General features: G+C 41.1%; 1 protein-coding gene across 1 annotated transcript in view; it reads right to left on the minus strand.

Annotated features, from left to right (window-relative positions):
* The window catches only part of JAKMIP1 (janus kinase and microtubule interacting protein 1), a 251,179-nt gene that overhangs the window by 99,355 nt on the left and 124,350 nt on the right, over positions 1-27,474 (minus strand). Inside the window, exon 6 of the mRNA XM_034770969.1 lies at positions 17,668-18,162. Within this exon, the coding sequence (XP_034626860.1) occupies positions 17,668-18,162 (495 nt within the window). The remainder of the gene's footprint in view (positions 1-17,667; positions 18,163-27,474) is intronic.

Genomic DNA, 27,474 nt, shown 5'->3' on the forward strand with positions numbered 1-27,474 from the left:
AGCTGGTCACACTGAATTTACAGGCAGCAGGTGCTGGCAGCGTGGTGCAGGTTTCATTTAACAGAAAAAAAAGAACATGTTCCAATATTAAAGTGACTTAACCATAATGAATTAATCTCTTTGGATACTTTGTTAGGTACTATGCTAATTAAATACAAAAGCATTTTGACAAAGTGCCTGATTCTAATCTCACTTATACCTTACATGAGTGTAACACTATTCACTTTAATAGACTTACTCTTGGTTTATGCTGGGGCAAATGAGTAAGCATCATCTCTCCTCCCCACGAGAAAAACCCTGCAATGCTTGAGCATTTGAGCCACAATCTGTGGTTCCATTACAGTAACATTCATTCACCAGAACGGATTCTGAATTTGGTTGCATTACATGACTGACCAGATTCTTTCCAAACCGGGTAGTTAGGTTTTGAGCTCAAAAAGACACTTTTTCAGTTTGGCAGATCAAGAATGATGCCTGCAACTAAGCCACATAACAGGATGTTATAGGCACTCACCATTGCTCACATTCTAATGGCATTCAAAGGCTTGAGACTATTCTAATCTTTTCGTTTACACAACAGTGTATAGTGCACTTGCACATAACAGATGTAGGCAGGGAAGAGGTGGGGCATCATCGGATTCAAGCTGGTCTGAAGTTACTCATTTTGATTATAACTATAATCTATTACACACCCTGACCCCCAAAGTAGTGTTATGGGGAAAAGAGGGGTCACCCACCAGTGGCTACAGAGGTATATCAGTGCAAAATCACAGCATAGGGTATTCCAATGTAATTTTAGAGTAAATCCTGTGCAGTTGGTTAAAATTACAGTTTTCTAAAATATCATTTCCAATTTATATTTAAAGCATGTTTGTTGCATTGTCAAATGGTTATTGTTAAATATAGCAATTAGTTTTATCATTTTGGTGAGGAGATTGCATTAGCAGTCTGTGTCAACATCAAAACCGGCTTTCTAAGAACAGGTATTTTCCCCCAACCACTGGGAGAAACAACCAGAAATGAATGTTTCGACAATATTCATCTTTCAAACATGAATGAGACTCAATACAACCATGCTGAAGAAGATCTCCTTTGGCAAATATCTTATACTTGCATGGCTAACAATAAGATTAAGAAAGAGACCTTTAAAAGAGGAACTTTAGCCTCTCATAAAGTTGAAAGACAAATTACCAGGGAATCAAAAGCTAGATTTATCAAGACAGTGACATGCTCAGTTTTTCAAAGTGGAAAAAGCCAGCTGCTGCACTGCCAAGTATAGCATCTTCCTCTCTACCCATCCATCTCAAAGCAATCTCCAAGCCAACTGTAGAACAGAATATACAGTGCTTTTCCCAGAAGCCAAATGTTTCTCTACATTACATCCTTAGAGTAAGAATAAGGATACTCTGACAGTGAGATGGATTAGTTGCTGGATTAGACTACCGAAGAAGGGAGGTGGATTTCAGATAAAACATTTAAAGGAGGAATTAATAAAGAACAGTGTCTTTTATGTTGCAAGGGAACAGCTTAGAGGACCTAAATTGTGTCTCTCAGGCCTTGTCTACACTACGAGAGTAGTTCGATTTTACTTGAATCGAATTTTTGGAATCGATATTGCAAAGTCGAACGTGTGTGTCCACACTAAGGACAGTAATTCGACTTTGTGAGTCCACACTAACTGGGAAAGCGTCGACATTGGAAGCGGTGCACTGAGGGCAGCTATCCCACAGTTCCCGGAGTCCCCGCCGCCCATTGGAATTCTGGGTGGAGCCGCAAATGCCTTCTGGGTAAAAAAAAAAGGGGCCAGGGTGCTTTTGGGTAACTGTCGTCATCCGTCCATCACTCCCGCCCTCCCTCCCTCCCTGAAAGCGCCGGCGGGAAATCATTTCGCGCACTTTTCCAGTCATTGACAGCGCGGACACCACAGCACTGTGAGCATGGAGCCCGCTGCAACCATCGCTGCAGTTGTGGCCGCTCTCAACGCCTCGCAGCTTATCATACAGGTTGCCCTGAGGCAGATGCAGAAAAGTCAGGCGAGGAGGCTACGTCAACGCGGTGATGGCCTGAAGTCTGAGAGTAGCACAGACCTCTCAGAAAGCAGGGGACCCAGCGCCGAGGACATCACGGTGGCAATGGGTCATGTTGATGCTGTGAAACGGCGATTCTGGGCACGGGAAACAAGCACTGAGTGGTGGGACCGCATAGTGCTGCAGGTCTGGGATGAATCACAGTGGCTGCGAAACTTCCGCATGCGGAAGGGAACTTTCCTTGAACTTTGTGAGTTGCTGTCCCCTGCCCTGAAGCGCAATGACACCCGGATGCGAGCAGCCCTGACTGTCCAGAAGCGAGTGGCCATAGCCCTCTGGAAGCTTGCAACGCCAGACAGCTACCGGTCAGTCGCGAACCAGTTTGGGGTGGGCAAATCTACCGTGGGGGTTGTTGTGATGCAAGTAGCCAAGGCAATCGTTGATGTACTGCTGCCAAAGGTAGTGACCCTGGGAAACTTGGAGGCGATCATAGATGGCTTCGCAGCGATGGGATTCCCAAACTGCGGTGGGGCCATAGATGGAACTCACATCCCTATCCTGGCACCGGAACACCAGGCCAGCCAGTACATTAACAGAAAGGGCTACTTTTCCATGGTGCTGCAAGCACTGGTGGACCACAGGGGACGTTTTACCAACATCTACGTGGGATGGCCGGGCAAGGTTCATGACGCTCGTGTTTTCAGGAACTCTGGTCTGTTTAGACGGCTGCAGCAAGGTATTTACTTCCCGGACCACAAAATAACTGTTGGGGATGTGGAGATGCCTATAGTCATCCTCGGGGACCCAGCCTACCTGCTAATGCCCTGGCTCATGAAGCCCTATACAGGTGCCCTGGACACTGAAAAAGAACTCTTCAACTACCGGCTGAGCAAGTGCAGAATGGTGGTGGAGTGTGCTTTTGGACGTCTCAAGGGGAGATGGAGAAGCTTGCTGACTCGCTGTGATCTCAGCGAAACCAATATCCCCATTGTTATAGCAGCTTGCTGTGTGCTCCACAATCTCTGTGAGAGCAAGGGGGAGACCTTTATGGCGGGGTGGGAGGTTGAGGAAAATAGCCTGGCTGCTGATTACTCACAGCCAGACAGCCGGGCGATTAGAAGAGACCAGCGGGAAGCGCTGTGCATCCGGGAGGCTTTGAAAGCAAAGTTCCTGAGTGAGCAGGGTAACCTGTGACTTTAAAGTTTGTGTACAGAGAAGCCGAACCTGCCCCCGTTTCTTTACCCAGTTCATGTTGACTATCCTATCCAGTTACATACCCCCTTCACCCCACTTCCAACACACGTTTCAAAATAAAAATAGTTCTACTTTGTTAAAGCACACCGTTTTCTTTAATACTGTTTTCGCGGGAATTTTTTAAAACTGGGACGCAGACTGTGGTGCGGAGCGGGTGTAGTGTAGTCGCGCGAATGCAGCTTCTAAACTCAAGGACTGACAGGCTCCGCTGCGGTGGGATGGTTGTTTCAACGGAGCCTGTCACCCCTCCTGATAGGGACTGTGTGTATGGGGGGTCTATGTGACTTAGTGGCAGGGGGAGGACGGTTACAGATCCCCTGCTGTGTGGCTCTGTGATCCTGCCTAAGGACCGCCGCTTAAGATCTCTAACTGCCCTCCCCTGCCACAAAATCACAGAGCAACCCACCCCCCACCACATAACATGAAAACAACCTCCCAGACTAACCAGGGTAAGTAGTCACTGCATCACTGCACTATGTATGTGCCCTGCTGCTGTGCCTGCCCCCGACTATGTACCCTGCCAAAGGTGACTGTCCTGTCCAATTACCAACCCCCTTTCCCCCCCTCCTCCAAAAGAACATGATGGAAACAGTAGTTAACAGAAACATATTTTTTATTATCAACTACACATGGAACTGGGAAGTGAAACTTGGACGGGGGCTTGTGTCAGGCGGGAAGGAAAGAACTTGTCAAACTTTGGGGAATGAGAGCCTTCTGCTGCTCGAGCTCTCTGCAGGGGTGGAGTGAGAGTTAGCAGGGACTCTGCCGCCTCTCCTTCTGTGCACTTTGGGTGAGGGGAGTATGGGACTTGGTGGCGGGGGAGGGCGGTTAGAGATGGACTGCAGCGGGGCTCTGTCCTCCTGCCTCCGTTCCTGCAGAACATCCACAAGGCGCCGGAGCGTGTCCGTTTGCTCCCTCAGTAGTCCAAGCAGGGTTTGAGTCGCCTGCTGGTCTTCCTGACGCCACCTCTCCTCCCGATCCATGTTGGCTTGGTGCATTCGGGTCAAGTTCTCCCGCCACTGGGTCTGCTGTGCTGCCTGGGCTCTGGAGCAGGCTATAAGCTCTGAGAACATGTCCTCCCGTGTCCTCTTCTTCTTACGCCTAATCCTCCCCAGCCTCTGGGAGTGTGATGACAGGCTAGGTTGTGAGACAGTCGCAGATGGGGCTGTGGGAATGGGAAAAAGGGAGTGAATTCCTCAGAAAGATAAATGTAGTTGTGAACAAAGAACATAGTCTTTCTCTGTGAACAGGACCATGCACAGCACCTATCACATGCGCACTCAGCACAAGGTCGAATTCTCGGCCTTCGCATTCAGTGTCTGGGGTTTTGCAGAGCACATTTGAGAACCGTGTCAGGACAACGGAATTTCTCTTGCACGCAGACATGGTAAGCCGTAGATTCGTGGCAGCTTAAAACTTTAATATTAGCAATGGCCTCATTTCACATTGAAATCAATGTCGGTCCCTGCTGCCAGCAATCCGGCAAGCAGGAAGTCTGCTCCTGTCCCACACCCTCGTGGCTGTCCCCGGGAACGATCCCTTTCGGCTGCCCCTCTCCCGCCTCCACCGCGTGGCTGCAAACCAGCGGTTACAGTTCTGTAAAGGAACGGTAAAGCAGTCCCAACACTAACATTCCCCTACCTCATTCAAAGCAGGTCATCATGAGCGACATCACCCTCATGAGGATCTCTGAGAGCGACAGACAGAGAATGCTCCGGGAAAGCCTCCAAAGACCAGGGCCGTATGCCGCCCTGCTGTGCAGAGCAATGATTCCCGAGTACTTGCTAGTCTCGTGGCGCGGCAACGTGTCCTACTACGGAGGACCCAATAAGGCCGCTCTCCCCAAGAACCTAATGCAGCGGATTTCAAATTACCTGCAGGAGAGCTTCCTTGAGATGTCCCAGGAGGATTTCTGCTCCATCCCCGGACATATAGACCGCATGTTACTGTAGCTGCAGTAGCAGGGACTAAACAGTAGAGCGGCTTGGGCAGGACAATCATGCAAAACCGGACATTGCTAGATTTTTTTTCAATAGTTGCACTGCCCATGACTGAACCGTAAAGTTAATCAAACTAATCATGAGAAACCCATTTTTTAAATTGTTAATATTCATGTTCTGTTACAAATAAATGTTTAGATGTTTACAACACTTACTGGATGATCCTTCACCAGATTCTGTGTCCGGGGTAACGGCTGGGGAGGGTTGGTAGGGGATCTCTGTAAGGGTGATGAAGAGATCCTGGCTGTCGAGGAAATCAGCGTTGTGAGCGCTGTCGACTGCCTCGTCCTCCTCATCTCCTTCCTCATCTTCCCCGTCCGCTAATATGTCCGAGGATCCGGCCGTGGACACTATCCCATCCTCAGAGTCCACAGTCAGTGGTGGGGTAGTGGTGGCGGCCGCACCGAGGATGGAATGCAGTGCCTCGTAGAAACGGGATGTCTGGGGATGGGATCCGGAGCGTCCGTTTGCCTCTTTGGTCTTCTGGTAGCCTTGCCTCAGCTCCTTGATTTTCACGCGGCACTGCGTTACATCCCGGCTGTATCCTCTCTCTGCCATGTCTTTAGAGATCTTCTCATAGATCTTTGCATTCCGTCTTTTGGATCGCAGCTCGGAAAGCACGGACTCATCGCCCCACACAGCGATGAGATCCAAGACTTCCCGATCAGTCCATGCTGGGGCCCTCTTTCTATTCTGAGATTGCACTGCCATCAGTGCTGGAGAGCTCTGCATCGTTGCCAGTGCTGCTGAGCTCGCCACGATGTCCAGACAGGAAATGAGATTCAAACTGGCCAGACAGGAAAAGGAATTCAAATTCAAATTTTCCCGGGGCTTTTCCTGTGTGGCAGTTCAGAACATCCGAGCTCTTACTGCTGTCCAGAGCGTCAACAGAGTGGTGCACTGTGGGATAGCTCCTGGAGCTATTAGCGTCGATTTCCATCCACACCTAGCCTAATTCGACATGGCCATGTCGAATTTAGCACTACTCCCCTCGTCGGGGAGGAGTACAGAAGTCGAATTAAAGAGACCTCTATGTCGAACTAAATACCTTCGCGGTGTGGACGGGTGCAGGGTTAATTTGATGTAACGGCGCTAACTTCGACATAAACGCCTAGTGTAGACCAGGCCTCAGTTCTGCCATCTATTATTCTATAAATACTAGTTGTGAACACAAAATATGGAGTGGGGAAGTGAACTGGGCAATGACTGTAGAAACAGACATTCTCTACAGTAAATGTATTTTAAGTATGCTTTGTTGCTAATACAAATAAGAGCATCTAATGCCAAGATCTAGGAACAGTAAAAAATGGACAGTAACATTTTTAAAAGTGCCCAAAAGTCCCTTTGTGACTTGAATGCCAAGTCATGCAGTGCTTTAAAATTTTTTTAACCAACATTTTACTAGCATCCCCCCTCTTTTTTTAAGATGGGATACACGCTCTTATGCTTTAAGAGTATACATGCTGACATGTTTTGTAGAAACTTCCCTATGAGCAGGTTATTCCACAAGTGTTCATTACAAGGATTCTTGCATACTTCTCTGAAGCAACCGGTACTGGCAACTGTCAGAAACAGGATATTGACTAAAAGATGGACCACTGTTCCAACATATTATGGCAATTCTTATGTTCACTGAGAAAGATATTCAAAGTTAGAGAAACCCAAACTACAACTGATCATGGCAGGGAAAAATGAAATGAGGTAGGAAGAACAACTGAAACTTTTAAAACTAAGAGTTTTCTATCTAGATTCCCTGGCTTAAAATACTTCATTCTAAGGACTTCATTCATTACTTCATTCACTTTTGTTAAGAAAGAAGTATAAAGAATTACATACTTTGTAAAGAGATATGAAAGATGAGTCATCTTTCAGGCCTGCCAGCCTTGACAGTGTTATGTGTGAATGCTAAGAATAAAACAAGGGATACTTAAGTCAGAATATAGGAGCTTGCAACTGGATCTGCTGGGTTCATGTAAAAAATGTCATGGTGGAATGTTTTATCCTTTAGCTTCTGGGCTGAAGGGTAAAAATCTTCAGAATGTTTAGACAACTAGTAATTGCGACAATGAAATGCCGAATGAAGAAGTAAGGTCTTTGCAGAAGGTTAAGTTTATCCTTGGAATGTAACTGTGAGAAGGTCTCTGGAACAGATGGCAAGATCCACAGCAGAAGGCTACCACTTGGCATTAGCAGCTGTGCATGAGAGAGAGACATACATGTTTAAGGGAAAGACTCTGAAAAGTACACCAGGGACTCCACTCTGCTCAGCCCTGCATGACTGCATAAATTGGGGTGGATCCTGGGAGCATCCCCTTTCAAAACTCCCTTGTACTCCTGTACAGGGGCAAGGCATAATAGTAGCCCTTGCACTGAGAGGGACCAAGAATCTTGAGTGCAGATTGTTGCTTCAGAGAGAGGAGAATGCCAAGAGGAGCCCCTTCCCTGCTCTTCAAAGGCAGTGGTGCAGGCTGCATTCAGGATTTGTGTGCATAGTGCATCTTGTCAAAAGGTGGTGCAGTGGCTGATGACCCCCTATACTCCTGGAGTTTTTACAGGAACAAGGTCCTCTATACCACCATCAGTGTGGGCAGTACCTTAAAAGTGCAATTTAACACATGTAATGTGAAGATGCTGGGCTTCCTAAAATTAGGAGACTGGAGTATTTTCTTAGAAGGTGATTAGGATGAAACACAACATTTGTTTCTGGTGGAGAGTTAATCTTTTGCTAGTGGTGTTTTTGTGTTATTTTGTTTTTACATGAAAGATAGTTACCTGAGAGATCTGAAGGGGAAAAGATTTCTCTGAACACGTATCAATCTACAAGAGTTTTATCCCTTTAAGAAACTGGATAGAACACAAAAGTTTCTAAACTGATTCTGATTACCTGTGCAACAGATACGCATGTTATTATTCTGAGTTGTTACAGACAAACACAGTAGTCTCTGTTAGAGCTGTGTGAGAATGGCAGTTCCATTTCAGGAAGGATTTTGAGATTTTGAAATTTAGCTTCATTACAAAATGTAATGAAAACTGAAAATATTGAAATTCGCCGCAGAGGAAAATTCCAAATTTTTATTTATTTGTTTCAAGTAATTGAAAGGTTTCATTTTGACAAAATCAGAAAGCTTCACTTCAATTTATACTTTTTATATGTACAAGTTTGTATTATAATGTATAATAGAATACAAACTAAAAAAATAAAAACAAAGTCATTTCAAAATACAAATTTGAAATTTTTTGTTCTGACAATGTAAAAAAGGGATGTTGCAACACTGTTGGAACTTTTTTCCTCCTCTTTCATCTAAATGAAATTCCAGAAAAATCTACCTGATTTTGCAATGCATTTCAATTTTGACAAAACTACATATTCTGATGCAGTAAAGTTCTATCAAAGTTTCTCTGGCCAGTTCTACTCTCTGTGAAGGCACTGAAGCTATTAATTTAGATTATATATCTTCTTGTTTGTCGGAAAACATACAAGTGGGGAATATAAAATAAGATTAAAGGATCTGAAGTGGAAGTTCTTCCTAATTCATATAATTACGTCTTTTGGACTTCGAGGTAATAAGGATATTTAATAATTGTTCATCTAGCTTCAAAGGCACACAGCTGATCAATGCTGCTCTTGAAAAGAAGCTATTTCTGCTCTGATTCAGTTAACAGCAGCAAGGATTTTTTTTTCCTTACTGGGATAAAGGTGAAGTAATATCACATTACAGTTCAACCAATGTTGTGAGGTTATCACAATATATGGTTATACAGTAGCAACAAACAATCCTAATTCATTTCATGTTCAATATTCCAATCTTTGTTAAGATGGGCTTGATCCTGTGTCCAATGAAGTTAACAGGAGCTTTGCTATTAATTCAATGCATGGAAAATCAAGCCCTGTGGGCCCAACCTTACTCTCACCTAAATCAATGAGAGTCTTTCCATTTACTTTAAGCAGAGCTGTTTTCGGGACTTGATAACACTGCTCTACAGCCAAAATGCTTCTGAAATAAATGTAGTCAAACTTTACTAATTCTGGGTCACTGAGAACGAAAATGATGCTTAAAATTGTTGACTGGCTCTAGTTTTCAAGATATGCTATTGGGTCAGTATATATGACCCTTGACTTGGGAATGGCGGAGGATAAGTGAGTTATAAAGGGAAGGGATCTCAATTTAAACCAGAAACGACTAAAATACATCTTTGACTGGATCTATGAATAAATCTATGACTGGGTTTGGACAGTGCTTTCTTTTTAGGCAAAACAATGAATGATGTAATCTGAAGCTGGTATTGCGTCATGCATATGAACTGCATCATGTTATTCCTAGAAGTCATGAATGATGCAATCATAATGAAGCTTACATCACTCTGCTGAACAAATTGCCCTATATCAGCTCTAGAAATCATACAGTGTTGTGCTCTTATTTGTCAGTGTTTGATTTTGCAAAGGGACACATTTCTGTTTAGCCAAAGTGAGCAGAGATGCCTCGTACTTGTGTGAACAGTGCAGATAACTTCTGCTATGTTTGTGGTGAAGTGACTTTTGCATCACAAAAGCGCAGTATAACCATTATGGTTAAGAAAGCCTATCACCTTTATTTTGGCTGCAAAACTGGAGATCAAGACAAGAGATGGGCCCCACACATATGCTGCAACACTTGTGCAACAAATCTTCGCCAGCAGTTGAACAGGAAAAGGAAATCTATGCCTTTTGCAGTGCCAATGATTTGGAGAGAGCCAACAGATCATACCAGCAATTGTTACTTCTGCATGGTGCCTCCAGTTGGGAAAGGTGTGTCAAAAAAGAAAAAGTGGACTGTGCATTATCCAAACATTCCATCTGCTATACGCCCAGTACCCACAGAGAAGGACTGCCGGTTCCTGATGCACCAGAATCATTCTCACTTGAGTCAGACGAGGAAGAGGATGAAACTTCTGGTCCTGAACCATCAATGTCACAGGACCCACATTTTCTCCCATCCTCCTCCTCTGAACCACACCTCATAACACAAGGTGAACTGAATGACCTTGTCAGGGATTTGGAACTACCCAAGAGTAAGGCAGAGCTGTTGGGCTCCAGACTACAGCAGTGGAATCTCCTGGCAGGTGATGTTAGGGTTTCCATATTCCGTGACCGTCAAAAGGATCTTGACCCATTCTTCTTCATGGAAGGTGATCTTGTAGCCTGCAACAACATCGATGGTGTGATGGCAACCCTCAACATCGTTCACGATCCAGATGAGTAGAGACTGTTCATTGATTCATCGAAGATGAGTCTTAAAGCTGTTTTACTGCATAATGGCAATGTTTTGCCATCAATTCCAGTTGGTCATGCAGTCCATATGAAGGAAACCTATGACAACATGAAACAACTTTTGAGGTGCATAAACTATGACCAACATCAGTGGCAGCTTTGTGGCGATTTGAAGGTTGTTGTGTATCCAGTCTGCAGATCAAGCAAGAGAGCAAAGTACTGCTGTTTTCTCTGCGAATGGGATAGTCGTGCAAGAGATTCCCACTACATCAAGAAAGATTGGCCACTCTGACAGTCATTGGAGACTGGAAGGAAAAGTGTTCAGCATCCACCACTTGTTGAATCAAGGAAGATTTTGTTACCACCCTTTCACATCAAGCTGGGTCTGATGAAGAACTTTGTCAAGGCCATTGACAAAACACAAGCAGCTTTCAAGTACCTCCATGGAAAATTTCCAAGGTTAAGTGAAGCTAAGATAAAGGAAGGTGTCTTTGTTGGTCCTCAGATTCGTGAACTTCTTCGAGATGATGCATTTGACCACGCACTGCGTGGCAAGAAAAAGATGGCATGGAAAGCCTTCCAGTTAGTGGCAATAAATTTTCTCGGAAACAACAAGACAGACGACTACAGGTTGTTGGTGGAAAACCTCCTCAAGGCATACAAAAGCCTTGGTTGCAACATGTCACTAAAGATACATTTTTTGCACTCTCATTTAGATTTTTTTTCCACCAAACTGCGGAGCAGTGAGCAGCGAGGGATTTCACCAGGACATTGCAACAATGGAGAAACTCTATCAGGGCAAATGGAGCCCATCAATGCTTGCAGACTATTGCTGGACAGTGACAAGAGATGCTCCATTTAATGAATACAAGAGACAAGCCAAGAAGCACCGAGTAGACACTGAATAGGACTAAACTATATACATAATAGTTTTTTGCCTTTTGTTTCATAATAAATTTTATTTATATAACCCTTTTGCTGATTTTTAAAGTGTTACATAAACAGGACAGGTGAAATATTATCATGTAAAGTAACCATAAACACATGAAAAGACCTATGTTTACAATTTATGATTAAAACTCTACTATCTACACAATATAAATATACATAACATGTAAAAACTTAAATATCTTAGAAACAGTAGCCAATCAGTTGTTTTAATTGTCATATTTGAATTCAGCACATCAAAATACATAATAAATAGCACATTTTATCTCTGAATCAGACGACTTCTCAAAAATTGTAGACCAGTGTAATTAGTAGGACTACATGCACATAATACTTACCAAGTTTGACTGGAGTTTTGTATGTGAAAGGATTTTAAACTCTGTCTTAATGGGCTTTTCTATTAAACAATATTACAATACCTATCAAAAACAAACTAAAGTCTAGTTACCTTCAGCATGGAACAGAAAAAAATGAACATTTATTTATTCATTCATTCATTCAACCCATACACACATGAACTGTGTGCCTAACTTGTCCCAAAGTTTATGCATATTACCGCATAAAATGCAACTGACCAATACTCAGCTTCCCTCTTAATAAAATAGTACAGCAAATGAACAGAGTGCAAAATGAGTGACAAAATCAATTTAATGCATTTGTAATGACTATCTTTTGTATTATTTTCCACAGGAAGCAGCATGAAGCATCCACTGTGTATTTTAACACAAAGCATAGAGAGGTTTGCTCTGTCTAATAAGGGTCCTGCTGGTAGCTGTATCCCCACAGGCACAATGAATGAAATTGTATTTGTTCTTTCCAATAATACAGTACAATAATGGTAATCTCCTTTATACAGTCAACAAAAAATGGTTTGGATTGTGCTACAAAACTCATCAAGTGTCTGGCTGTAGAGGCTCAGAATGATTTAATACAAAATGTGTATCTTACTAAAAATTTTGGTACCGAATTATAAAATTTGGTATGTCAATCAAATATAAGCCTTAGTTGACACTCAAGAGAAACTAAGATATATATTTTTAAAATTAATAACTGAAAAGTTTAGATTGAATAAAACACTAATTTTAGTAAAATCTGCTGTATAATCAATTCAGTAAACAGAACGTTTTGTCTTCAGTGTTAATCTAAGTTCTATTAAGTTTCTACAGTACCAATCTATGCTGTAGGTGTGTGCACTGATAGACATAGGAAAAACTGCTTAGAAATGTGGCTGTTAATACAGAGCACAATCTGGAAACTAAATAGGCTAGTGGACTTCTCTCTGGTGTAGCTTTTGATAAATGTCGGGTGCAAATTGCACAAGTCACTAATAACAGGTTCTTTACTCAGGCAACTACATAAATTTATTATAAGAGATGAGGTTGGTGAATTGCACAGAAACATGAGGACTTTATTTAGTACTTAATATACAAGTAAAATAGAACTCATAGAAAAATATATTAAAGCAAGATAAAGATAACCAAACAACCCCCTATGCTGTGCATACTCACAGCCTTATGGACACCTTTAGAAGAGAAAAGGGGAAGAACAGTATGTGGAGAGCAGTATGAGTGGGCTCGACAGTACTAAGACTTCTGCCTTTCTGTCATCCCTGATGTCCCAACTAAAGGTTAATCAAACACCATATTTTATATCCCCTTTTCCTGACCACGCATGTCTGGGGATCATATTTAGATTGTTTTCTGGCCTTTAGTCCACGTACGGCTGTCTGGGAAACCATAACTGGGGTTCCAATTGTTGACACCAGGCATGTGCATAAATACCTTTCCCAATATTTCTAGTGTATCAGTGAGGTTAAATTCATGATTACACATACTAAAATCCCACCAAATCTGTTGTTTCGTCTTTCTGAGTAGTACTTGTTTATCAAAAGCTACATATTGCAAAAGCTCCTACAAACCTTATGACATTAGGTGAAATATTTATGCTAATTTATGCTAACTGCTAGTCCTTGCTAAGCCTCATGATAACCATTATAACACTACTGGGCCTTAATTAAGCTTATTGTAAAGCCTATTTTGTTTTATTTTATTCCCCTGCTTTCATTATAGTGTTTCTTAAGCAGCTTAATTTAGTCTGACATATAGATTACCATTTATTCTCAGGTATGTACCTCCCAAGATCAGGTCAATATCCAAAGGTCAACGCTGGTAAAGGGAACCTTTTGATTTTCAGCATGGACTGACATTTTCCAAACAGGCATGTGCAAAACTACATGGATACCTTTGCTTTAACTTAGATATGCAAAACTTCCAATGCGCGCGTGCGCACACACACGCGCACACACACACACTGGGGTTACGCATGTAGGGCGTGCATACCTGCACAACCCTGATTTGCAACTACAATTCAGAGGATTTCCATACTGAAGCTACATATACACAAAAGTGCAAACGTGGCTTTGTGCACATCTGATTGAAAATCATAGTCTACAGTTCCAGAGAAGGCAGCTTGTATTTTTCACTTTACTAAAGATGTTTGATAGTTGAGTTATGTATAAACATTATTATTTCTAATTTTAACCATTTGGATGTTGTTCACATTCTATGGTGACTGGGGAAATATAAGTACTTAGATATATTAGATAATTTAGACTAGGGATATAATACAGTATTAGGTAACATTTTTTAAAATACATACATTGCAGCTAATTTTCGTATTACTATTCATGTTGTCTCTCTGCTAGGGCAATGAAAAAACTTTCCAGTTTCATCTCTCTAGTTTGGTCTGGTAAAATTCATTTTCAGGTTCTCATACATTAGCTAACATGAGCTGCAGTTTTTGGATTCCACATTTTGCAAGAGAATGTCTGCTTTTTAAAAACAGATTCCATACGAATTTTTTTTAAAATAATGAAAACATTTCTATTGCTCCTGTCTGAAATCAATTACACCTCTACCCCAATATAACGTGACCCGATATAACACAAATTCGGATATGAAGCGGTAAACAGCGCTACGGGGGGGGGGGGGGGGGCGGGGCTGCGCATTCCGGCGGATCAAAGCAAGTTCAATATAATGCAGTTTCACCTATAACGTGGTAAGATTTTTTGGCTCCCGAGGACAGCGTTATATCAGGGTAGAGGTGTACATGAATAACACTGATATATGAGCAAAAGTTTTATACAGAATTTATTTTTAAATATTACTTTATGACTGCACTTTTTATAGGTCAGTAGGAGTCTACAGAAGCATTGCTTATGTGAAGAATTTAATTTTAATAATATCTGTACATATATTTAAGCTCATTATCCAGTTTTCAAAGCTTATTTTCATTTCAGCTTGCAAGGTCCACATCTTCAATAAAAAATGAATATAACTTTATTTTACTGTATGTACAGTCTGCTTGTTTTCAGATAATAGCCAATATGATTGACAGATAATGGGTGGATATTGTCTTATTTTCTTTCATATTAGTTTTCCTGGTTGCAAACAAGGGAGGCTAAATGCTTGGACTGAAATTACTTGAGGGTGTCAAAAATCAGTCTTGAAAACTGGAAGTGAGCCTCAGCAATAACTATGGAGAGACCAGCTTTTTACCATATATGAGAAAACCCTCATCAAGATAAAGCATGTATTTGCCCAGAACCTTGTTACATTTAAATGACTATAAGGCAGTCAGATTTTGAATCCCAGGGCTGCCCAGAGGATTCAGGGGGCCTGGGGCAAAGCAATTTTGGGGGCCCCTTTCCATAAAAAAATAGTTGCAATACTATAGAATATTATATTCTAGTGGGGGCCGAGGCCTGAGGCAAATTGCCCCACTTGCCCCCCTGAGCGGCCCTGTTGAATCCTGAGTTTGATCCTTTACTCTCAGGCCAGTCCTAGCTCTAAGGCAGAGGGTGAGCCTTATTAGAGTGCAGTGTTCTGTACTGTTGCTAAACAGCAAGACATGAAAGCAGACAGTGCACAAATTGAATCTCATTTTCAGACTTGTGCTGACGTTATTGATGCTTGTGCAGAAAAAGAGAAATAAATGAAATATCCTCCCACACCCAAATCAGATTGATGACCTTCACTGGAAAAGCAGGCAAACATTCTTTTTTGACAAATAGAAAAAGGGAAAGGCATTTGGGGTGTCTCCACAGTTAGGAGGAAGTATTACAATGAAAAGAAAAAAAAATTCACCACCAACCACGAGCTGCTATTTAAACTAAAAACTGAAGCAAGACTATGGAACTAACCCCATTCAGAAGAACTAATCGATTTCATATGTTGAGACTCTGCCAAGTATTTAAGAAAGGCCACTAATTCCTGTTTTGTCTTGTTTGTATACTTGAATGGAGCTTATCCAACTGATTTTGTGCTGGTAAAAATTCTGGCCTAACTGTAATTCAATAACAAGATGTTTTCAGTTGTTGGCAACCTGAGCAAGATGGACTAGGTAGTCTGTTTGCAGAATCTTAACTACCATGAGGCTGGAAGGGTGTCTTATAGTTCTCACTCAGAGAAGACCAAGAGCTCCATCAGTTGTGGGTGGGACTTACTTTGGTTACGTTACAAATGACACATATGAGTAATGTTGCAGGCTTTTGCCATTTCTATAATGATTGTCAGATCCTCACTGTTCAGACAATCTTGCAAAAGCACTGACTTTGCTTCTGTTCTATTACTATTCTGCCTATTTAAAACTTGATCTTCAAATAATAAAAAAAGGACACTACCAAGGATGTTAGATGTAAAATTGTTTTATTCTGAGGGAGTGTGCACATGCAGTATGTGCTGTGTCCTCCCTCCCCTAGCACTATTTATCTGCTTTCTCCCAAGCAAGGATACAGAAATCAACAAGAACCTTGTGTTCTCATGGAGACAGAGTATGCAGAGTTCCATGTTCTATGCCATGTGATCACTTAGAATAATTTGGATTTCAACTCCTGTACTTTGTAGAACTGTTTTTAGGATTACCAGATTTTTAGGGACTGGGAAAGAAGTATGAAAGGGTAATTATGCTCACTAAGATCTGAGGCCTGACAATCTTTACAGCATTCTTAGCAAGTTGTAGGGCCCAATAGCCTGTCAATAACCAATTTACTTAAGGGACAAAGTAACTGCATTATAAGATTTATTGCCTTAGACTGCAATTACTACCATAAAATGTTATTTGTCTGTAGCTTGTCATTGCCATCATTTATCTAAAGGAGTGGGAGAGAGCATGTCTGTGTGTGCATAGAATGACTAACCTGTCCTTGTTTTGTACTCCATTCAAATTCTGGTCTTGACACAAGATGAAATAAAGAATTTCCTTAACATTAAAGGAGAGACTATTCCTCTTTTATAATTTATCTTGCATGGTATTTGCATTCTTATCATCATACTGAAAGTTAATTAATTTTAGTAACCAAATCTCAACACTCCATACATGGAAAATATCATGATGCCAAATAGAATGGCCTTTTCATTATATATTACTGTAAGTCTACTTTGCCCAAACATTGCAGTATCACTAGTGTAAAATGTAGTGGTTTGGATCAGTACGATTGGATACATTACTTTACTTCTATTTTGTTCATAAGGGGAAGGCGCTGCCTATGGTGAACTTTATGACGGAGGAAAAGCTCTGTTACCCTGGGTCCAAACTAACACCTCTGCCCTTTAAAGGAGTATCAAGAACAAGTGACAAGGGGCAACAATCCTTGTTACTTCAAGAAAGTGAGTGATATGGGCACTACTTTGGAAGCAGAAGGGACTATTCTTTTCACTCTGCCAGAGTGGTACCCACAAGAACAGACTGCTGCAGCACGTATGCTGTATCTGAAATAGCTAGCACATCCATCACAGAAAGGGAACCTCTGCTCTGCAGAGTGAACACATCTTGAATCCTTCAATAGAGAAGATCTTGTAAGGAAAGGAATTTCAGGCAAAGAGGAAGAGAAAGCTACCCAATAACTTGGATCTCTTGAGCGGAAACACAATGCAGGGGTTTGGTATTTACACTCTCTTTATGTGACAGGATGTACTTTGTAGATAGGGGTGTGGTTAGTGGATTGGGGTGGAGCCAATACTCCTCTGTGCTGCAGGAAAAGAAAGAAGTGGGAATAGGATGTTTATTATCCAAACAACAAATGATTAAATCTGCCACTTCAAACCGGACTCTAATATCTTTCACGGGCAACACAATAATGTTCTAATAGCTGCTGTAAACTGAAATATATTTATTGTTTAATTAAGCTTACCAGTCTGCGGATATCCCTCTCACATTCACGTTTTATTCTATTAACCTCATCTTGATGGGACTGATAAGCCGTGCGCAGATCAGCAGCCTTCATTTTATCTGCCTGCATAATATTGTTCAAAGCTTCTTCAAGCTGCTTTTTACCAGACTTCAGCTCTAATATCTCCTGCTGCATCTTTATACGTTCACAATCAAATGCTTTCCGAGCTTCTTCCCTGGCTTCATTTAGCAACGCAGTTTTCACTTTGTCAGCTGCCCCATCCCGCAGCACGTTCACCGTAGACTGCAAGCGTTGAATTTCACTGTCTTTTATTTTTACCATACGAGCTACTTCCTGCTCATGCTGCCGGATAAGCAGCTCCCTGACAGCCTGGAGTTCCTTCATTTTCTCCTCATGGAGTTTAGCCTTCAGTTCAGAGATGTAGGCAGTGTGCTTGTGCTGCTCCTGCTCTCTTTCTTGCTTGACTTCCTGGATTCTCTCTCTCAGTTTACCCACCTGGAACAAAACAATAAATAAAACTTGGTTTAATATGACTGCTCATGATGCTGACTTTCCAAATATACCATCCCAGGTGCTCTTGCTAGAAAATGGAAAAACTAGATCTGAGTGCCTCAAACTTAGGGAAAGTTTGCATCTGGATCCAAACATTGTAGCTTGGGCCTCTCTTCAGCCTAATATACTTTCACCCTTAGGAAACTGGCATATTTTCTTTTAACCCGTAAAAAAGACTAGAGAATTTCCAGGTTTTTTGGCAATCCACTAGGGGGCACTCTACTGGCTGATCATTTCTTGCCTTTACAAGGCATGGCAAGATATGACTCAGGAAAAGTGAATCCTGTTTTCTCCTGACTCTCTCCACCAAAATCTATTGCCAGTGCCTATTTTCTTGATGTGGCCCAATCACCGCAAGCTGCCAGTTCCTGACTGCTCCCTTGGGGCTGGAACCAGTTTAGGGAGATGAGTCAGACTGGGAGAGTGGTGCTGGAATTATGGAGAATTAGGAAGCCTCTTTGTTTATGGTGGGGGAATGTTAGGAAGCATCCCAGTGCTTGATGGAGTGGTGGATAAATTGTTTGCTTTTTCTATGGTGTGCATATTGTTTCAGAATTTCAAAACCATTAAAATATTATGCTCATTTTATAGATGGGAAGCTGAGGCACAGAGAGATTAAATAACTTGCCTAAATTCACATAGTAAGTCTGTGACAGAGCAGGGAATTGAACCCAGAACTCCTGAGTCTTGGTCCACTGTTTTAACTACAAGACCACCATTTCCTCATCTTACTGCTAGGGAGATGAGAAATAATCTCTCCTTCAAGGGATGAAGAAAGGAGCAGCAATTAGGAAGGAGGAAAGCCTCCTGTCAGTAGGGTAAGAGTTCAGAGGTGTTTCAGATTGGGCACCTAAAAATTGAGGCATCAAAAAGAACTAGACACTTTTTAAAATGTAGGCCAAGGACTGTAAGGGTTAAAAGCAGTATTCTATCCTATTATATCAATGCACACTGTGATGAAACCTCATTATAATGACACTCAGCAGGTTGCATGAACAGAGATGCTTTTTCTATGTGGAATTATACACTAATTCAGAAAAAAGTCCAGAGGTAAGTTTGCTTCCCCTACAGAAGCATATCTGGCACAGTATAATATATTCCAACATAATCACTGTCAGTAACACACTCCTGCTATCTCCATCACAATGAATGCCACAACATAGTCATGGCATATGATTCTGTAATCTAATGCAAAGTTATGGAGCCGCAGAGAATTCAAAGACCTGTGCTCTTGAATGACACTATAAACATGCATACCACACGGTGCTTCTGCTAGAATGAGGTTATTGCACAGCAGGGAAAAGAAAATCTAACACTGAAAGTGAGTAAAACCACTATTAATGGAATAAACACTGATCATGACTGCAGTATCCAAAGCTAGGCATGCAATAAAGTTCTAAACCAGGTATGTTAGAGCAGGATTTTACTGCACCAACACTATCATCTTACACCAAGAACCTGCCTAATAGATGCAAAGAGAAAAGAATATTGCCCTAGAATTATATATCTCATTATTGGAAATAGATCACATCTCTTGGTCTACCCCAATTACGTTTTATCCATATGTAATTGCATCTTCTGTAGCTGATAGGGATGATATTTATTTCCAAGACTGTAATCAACAAATCCAGTTTTCAAACTTCCAGGCTTATGTAAGGCCACCTAGTTCTGCATGTGGGCTTAAAATAAACCTTAGACCTCAGATTGGGTATTCGTTCACCTATCCACTAATCTAAATTTGAAACGTAGAAATAGAGACTGATTTAGGCATCCAAATTTGACAACTGGATTTGACTAATTTGACTAATCCCACACTGATTTAAATATATCACAGCTACTTTTTTAGGGATGGAAAAAGAAAGTTCATGGAATCTTGTTAAAACAAAACAAAGAAAACCAACTCTGTCCCATGGATAAATCAGATGCAACAATTTATCAAGACACAGAGTAGTTAAAAATCAGTCTTATTCTACATATATTGTAGGTGAAGGGTAGTTTTTAACCTAAAGTAGTCCAGAGTGTGGTGGCTTCCGAGAGAATTTATTAACAACTGAGAAATTAGTCTTGAAATACATGTTTCCAAACAGCATTTACCCTCAAATGACTGAGCAGAGAGGAAGCCAGCAGAAGCAGCAAGGAGGGCCAAAGTTACTTAGGAGCCATTTTCAAAAATGCCTTTTGGATTTAGTTGCCTAAGTTTCATGGGCAAATTGTTTTTTATTTCAAGAGACAGTTCCATGTATGCACAGTCCCATGTACTATAAACTGAAGATGACAAAACTGTCAAGACAGCAGCAGCCTATAAAAAAAGGTGTTTTTCACCCTGGACATCACTGATTTGAACTTCTACTCCACTGGCCTTTGTAAATTAAATCTTTAGCCTATGCATGTAGAGCCAAAGCAATAATTAGATTGTCGGCAAAAAAATGCAAAAGGTCATTCTTCCTTGATTGTCTTATACATTTTTAAGTTAATCTGTATATGTTTAGGTTTGGACAATGTCTGAAAGACAAACATTTTCTTTAACCCACAGACTACACACTTAAAGAATATGTGATTCCAGCTTTGTTTCCCTTTACAAGCCATTTGCATATGTGAAAGACAAAATAAAACAATCAATAGAACTGTTGGGGTCTGTTAATGAAAACAAAGTTTTCATAGTAATCAGAGCTGCAATCAAAACCAGACTGATCAGGCATATAAGTTATATATGTTGTTTTATCCTCTATAAAAATAATTAAAATCCTCACCGTGACTTGAACTATGTCTATATTATTCTCTCGTTTTAACTTAAATTTTAAAAATACTTCATTCTTGCCATAATGATCCTATACAATATATTGTCAGACATTTAAGTTTCCTACCATGAGCTATTGTCCATTATGATGGCCAGGAGGATGGCCAACCATTTAAGGTCATTTTTAAATCAAGTACAATAGCTTTCCCCAAAAACTAAAATCTCCAGTCTATGTTTTATTACACAAAATGTGTACACCAGCTTCACTTATTTTCTGCCAGCACACAAACGGCCTGATCCAATGCTCACTGAAGCTAACAGGAGTCTTTCCATTGAATTCAGTAGGCAATGGCTCAGGCTCTAAATGTGAATCACTCAAACAATAGCAGAGCTCTCACAGTAACAGCAACAGCCATCCTGGATAAACAAGATCACTTTAGGACAACTTTTTGGACTACCAACTTAGAATTCAATTAATAATTATGTCATGTTCAAGGCCTACAAACAGAGAAGTTAACTAAAAACTTAAAATTCTCAGGAAGGCTGCAACATAACATTACTTTAGTTCTTCAAATCCAGAATTTTAACACATAAGAACCAGAGAGAGAGAGAGAGAGAAAACAGACTGCTCACTAAGGCTGAGAGGCACAACTCACCCCATCTTGCTCTAAACTGGATCTTTGCACACTGACTGCTGAAATACCTAGATCGCACACTTCCCTCAGAGCCCATAGATTCATAGATTCTAGGACTGGAAGGGACCTCGCGAGGTCATCGAGTCCAGTCCCCTGCCCGCATGGCAGGACCAAATACTGTCTAGACCATCCCTGATAGACATTTATCTAACCTACTCTTACATATCTCCAGAGATGGAGATTCCACAACCTCCCTAGGCAATTTATTCCAGTGTTTAACCATCCTGACAGTTAGGAACTTTTTCCTAATGTCCAACCTAGACCTCCCTTGCTGCAGTTTAAACCCATTGCTTCTTGTTCTATCCTTAGAGGCTAAGATGAACAAGTTTTCTCCCTCCTCCTTATGACACCCTTTTAGATACCTGAAAACTGCTATCATGTCCCCTCTCAGTCTTCTCTTTTCCAAACTAAACAAACCCAATTCTTTCAGCCTTCCTTCATAGGTCATGTTCTCAAGACCTTTAATCATTCTTGTTGCTCTTCTCTGGACCCTTTCCAATTTCTCCACATCTTTCTTGAAATGCGGTGCCCAGAACTGGACACAATACTCCAGCTGAGGCCTAACCAGAGCAGAGTAGAGCGGAAGAATGACTTCTCGTGTCTTGCTCACAACACACCTGTTAATACATCCCAGAATCATGTTTGCTTTTTTTTCAATCACATCACACTGTTAACTCATATTTAGCTTGTGGTCCACTATAACCCCTAGATCCCTTTCTGCTGTATTCCTTCCTAGACAGTCTCTTCCCATTCTGTATGTGTGAAACTGATTTTTTCTTCCCTAGTGGAGCACTTTGGATTTGTCTTTGTTAAACTTCATCCTGTTTAACTCAGACCATTTCTCCAATTTGTCCAGATCATTTTGAATTATGACCCTGTCCTCCAAAGCAGTTGCAATCCCTCCCAGTTTGGTATCATCCGCAAACGTAATAAGCGTACTTTCTATGCCACTACCAGGCCCACTAGCCTGGAAGCAGGACCAAGAAAACCCTTGAGAATTCAAGGTGATAAATATGTAATTTTAACATTGTTTTAATACACCGCAGTTTAACACACCATAAACAAACACGGACTTTTGAAGCAATACTTTCTACTAAAACCAGGGAGTGAATAGAGCGGTAAAACCAGGGAGTGAATAGAGCGGCTTTGTACTGACCACACTTGACACAATCATCATTGAAGTCGACAGCAGTTTAGAGGCTATGGTTCACACAATGCATTTCCAAACCAGATTAATGAATGTTCAGTTATATGGCAAACTACACAGCAGGACTAAAATCACACACGATGAAGAAAAGCTTGTACCTTTCCGTAATTACTTTAGAAGCAATGCTAGCTTAATTATACTAAAGAAACTGATACTTTTAAATATTCATCAGCTTAAAAAAAATGAATAAAACTATTTATTTTGTAATATTGTAATTTCACCCGTTCTAATGTGATTAGTCATATTTTCAGATACAGATGGACTGCAGTTTGATAACTTGTGCTGGGATCTCAGAGACATGTCAGTCTTCCCTGCAGATGAGGGACAAAGCTTATCTCTATGCTCCAGGTTATCTTTGCATTGATCCAGCTCCCGGCAGTCTGATCAATAAGCTTCCAACATTTTTTCATATGGAAAAGTTTATAGCATGAGTAGATTTGAAAGGATTAGATTTTTATTGATAAAGATTAGTAAATGTCGATTTCACTGTAGGTACACACACACACACACACACACAAATATTTCCATCAATAACAACCAAACTTTACAGATAAGCATATTAAGAAAAATGCTGCTTCAGAACTATTAGAGTTTGATTTAAGGATGTTTACTTTGTATATATTGTGTGTCCACAATGAATAACACTCCTTCTGTTCTATTAATGTGACATGTACTATTGTTATCTCACTTGAAATTTTATTTTACTGTTGTTCATAGTTTCATAGGGCTTTATCCTGCAAGGTGCTGAGCCCACTAATTTCCTACTGAATTAAATGTGAAAACATTCTGAAATTAACTGTGTGCTATTGGACAGTCAAAGCCAAATTGCAGTGCAGTTCTTCTGGAATTCAATATATTGAGGTTTGCAAGCTTGCCCTCCCGCCCCACGCAATGGAATTTAACAGGACTTAAACCAATAGGCTTCTACCGAAATGTAAGAGTTTCTATAAAAAGCACTCTAAAACGCCTATACATTTAATAGAAAATTGCCCCTTTTTCTCACCTTTGTCCTTCCCCAGTAACCACCTTCAAAAGGTCCAGTATTACAATAATGCTTCATTTGGGGTCCATCACTTCTACCCTGTTGCTGGCTAGCAAACATTGTTTTCAGTGCCTACCTAGCAGCGACCTTGCCAATGCCAGCTTGAAGGTTGAGGCATTAAGCTGAGGATCTGAACTCTAATAAGCTGTCGCTAGGCCACCAAGAAAGCCTTTGATGAAATGCTGTTTTACATCCACATTGATCACACTGAAACTGTAGCTGTTCCAGTCCAATCAAAGAAGCTGTTTTGTTTGATCTTTTCCAAAGGAGATGGCTTTATGCTGAAAGGAATTGCTCTTGGAAGAGAATCAATCACACACTGTCTGCAAAATGGCCTCCCATGTCTGGAATCCATGGAGAATGAGAAAGCAGAGACTCATCAAGGACGTTGCTTTGGAGTGATTGTAGCATCTCTATCGTGGTGGTATGTGGCACAAGGATGAAGACCAAGTGCCAAGTAAACCAAGCCAGAGTGAAGGACATTCAAAAACCCTACCACATAGCGGAGCAAAGTAGAAAGAGGTACCCCTATGGAATCTAAAAGCTCCCCCCTTCTGTCTCTATATGGGGAATTACTCAGCTCAGCCTTGGGACACTGGATGACATATAGCATACATTGTCAAGAACTGCAGGACGCACTTTAAAATGGAATACCATACTGCTATGGCATTATAGCTGGAAGCAAAAACCCCTGAGTCAGGAAGTTCAAATTGGAAATAGGATGTAAATTTTTCAAATGAGGGTGATTAACCATTGGAACAGATTACCAAGAGATGTGATCAATTATCCATCATCTAGAAGTGGATTATGATGTTCTGGTGCTAAAATGCACTGAGCTACAGAGACCAGAAGGGACATCAGAAGCCACTGAGCCAGCAAACCCTCTATGGAATTTATTAGGACTTAATCCAATAGGCTTCTACAGAAATATAGCAGTTCTATAAAAATCACTCTAAAAATCCTCTACATTCAATAGAAAATGATACCCTTTCTGTAAGATTTTGAACCATCCTATGGGATTTAATTTTTTAAAAATGTTATATTCCTGCAACCCAAGCAAGACAGAGCAGAGGAAAGCATTCTGAAGGGTTTACAGACATGGAGCAGTCTCCTTTAGCTGAAGCTACACCCACAATTGGTCAATTCAGTCCATAGTTTAGGAGTGCTTCTGGATTCCTTGCCGATGTTGAGTGCTCACATACTACAATCTGCCAGTAACACTTTCTACCATCTCTGGTTGTCTAGGAGACCTCATCCCATCCTGGCAAAAAATGGCCTGGCCTCAGTTATTCACACCTTTGTCGTCTCTTGGCTGCCTAAGCGCAATGCAGTATTGTTGGGCATGTAGCACTCAGGCCCGAGAGATCAGCTGGTAGAGAACATTGAGCACATCTCCTCAGCATCACTGGGTACCACAAACATATCAAACCTATCTCCGCTCCTTGCACAGGCTTCCTATAGGATACTGAACCAAGTTCAAGGTCTCAGTCCTTATCTTGAAGAAGCTCAATGGCCAAGATGAAGACCATGGCTGACAACTTTGCTCCTCTGGCAAAATGGAACTTGCTATAGTAAGGGTAAATCTTGTCTGTACAGGAGACAGCTTTTTGGGGTGCACTCCCTCAGAAACTAGTGACCATCACAAATTTCACCGTCTTCCACTCCAAGTGCAAGGCACATTTCTTTGACCTTGCCTTCTTTAACATAACCATATAGCCCCATGTATACATACATAAATAAATATTATATTACATATTTTTAAAATTCCAGAACAAAACACTCCACGGCACATGTCTCTCCCTGGGTAGAGGATGATAGACCACACACCACAGAACTTAGTCACACTGCTTAATGTTCTCCTGGAAAGCACTCAGATACTACAGTAATAATGAGCATGGTATATGATCCCATATAGAATATCAGAAATAAAACATTAGACATCTTATAGAATTTAATTTTTATACACAAATCCTACAGAAAATGTTCTATTAAATCCTATAGGACTTTTCTGTAATGGACGCAGCCTGCCCAGCCTCCCATGGCCTCTCCACTATTAACCAGACACCATGTTCAGTGGCCTCCCAACCTGTAGTCTCTACCAGCCACCTCCTTCTCCATGCTTCTATTCCAAACCTGAGACTAAAAGTGGCAGAAGCAACAGACAGTCCATAAGTTTACAGCTATGCTGCCACCACCTCAGTCCTCCTGATGTCAGAACCCATACTTTCCATCCCACCATCAGATACCTCCAATTACAACTACCTTGTTGCCACCAATCATGTTTACCTGTCAGCCTTGCCTCACCCTGCCACCCACTTTTATCTATATGACCTTTATCACCATCCTTTTCCCACCACATCAACCCTCCTCTGTACTCCTTTCCTCATCAGACCCAACTTCACTGCTCACTTCTCTGCAGCAGCCCCAACAAGATGTACACATGCCAACCCAAAACTTCCCTTTCCTCCTCTCCCTATTCTCTCCCATTCTTTATCACTCTCCTTCCTAGTGTCTTTTTGGATTGTAAAATTTTAAGAGAGTCGTGTGACAATGTCAAAGAATCACGGAACAAGCTGCTTTATGCTCAAAACTGAAGAAGGGACTTTTATTAAATTAAGGAAAATGGGACCTCTTATTCTCAAAGTCACTTGCCTGTCTCTCTCTGCTTCACTCTGAAGCTTCTTCCTAGACTCTTACTAAGCCCTTGCAGTTGGGCTTCTTACTACAGATTTTAAGAACTGGTACACAATCTCACATGGGGGTATTTATTGTGAGGAACCTAGCTCACCTTTGGGCTAGAATATTATTAGAAATTATATCATACTGCACTGCAATATCATCTAATTTCCTGTTCTCCATCACCTCAAGGTCTCTTTTGGTATTATGACCTTCTCATTATCTCCCTCCTACTGAATGTGTGGGAGTGTTAATATCTTCCCCCAGATGTACTGGCTTGAATTTTATATTGTTATCCCTAGCAATATTTGTAACGGTTTTCGGTCCCATTGTGTTGCATCTCTATCCATACCACCTCCCAACTTGGTGCTATCTGTGAGTTTAATTAATGTGCTTTATTACACGCTCTTCCTAACAATAAAGAAGTCTGTCAATCCTTGGATCATATATCTTCTCCCCTTCTCTACTGAATCATGTGTTACGGTTCCAGAAATCAAATGATCAAATCTACTGTATTCCCTTCATTTACTAATTTTACATTATAATCAAAATGAGGCTGGCCTTATTTATTCTTTGTAATTTTCTGCTGCTTATTTTTCATATTTTGTTTCCCTTCGGGGGTTGGACTAGATGACCTCTTGAGGTCCCTTCCAACCCTGATATTCTATGATTCAGATGCTTACAAGTACTCTCTTGTTCCCCCCCCTCCCCCACCATTATTTTACTAGGGATTGAGAATGTAGGTTTACAAGACACAAACATACAACTAGCAAATCAGAATATCCATCTTTTTCAATATATCCTGCCTCTAACCACCTGACAGGTTCAGATACTTCAAGAAAACCCAACAGACAATCATGGAATAACTTACCCAAAGTAGACAGGATACTGAGTTGGA

This window comes from Trachemys scripta, chromosome 5 (assembly GCF_013100865.1).
Source record: "Trachemys scripta elegans isolate TJP31775 chromosome 5, CAS_Tse_1.0, whole genome shotgun sequence".
Classification (NCBI taxonomy): domain Eukaryota; kingdom Metazoa; phylum Chordata; order Testudines; family Emydidae; genus Trachemys; species Trachemys scripta.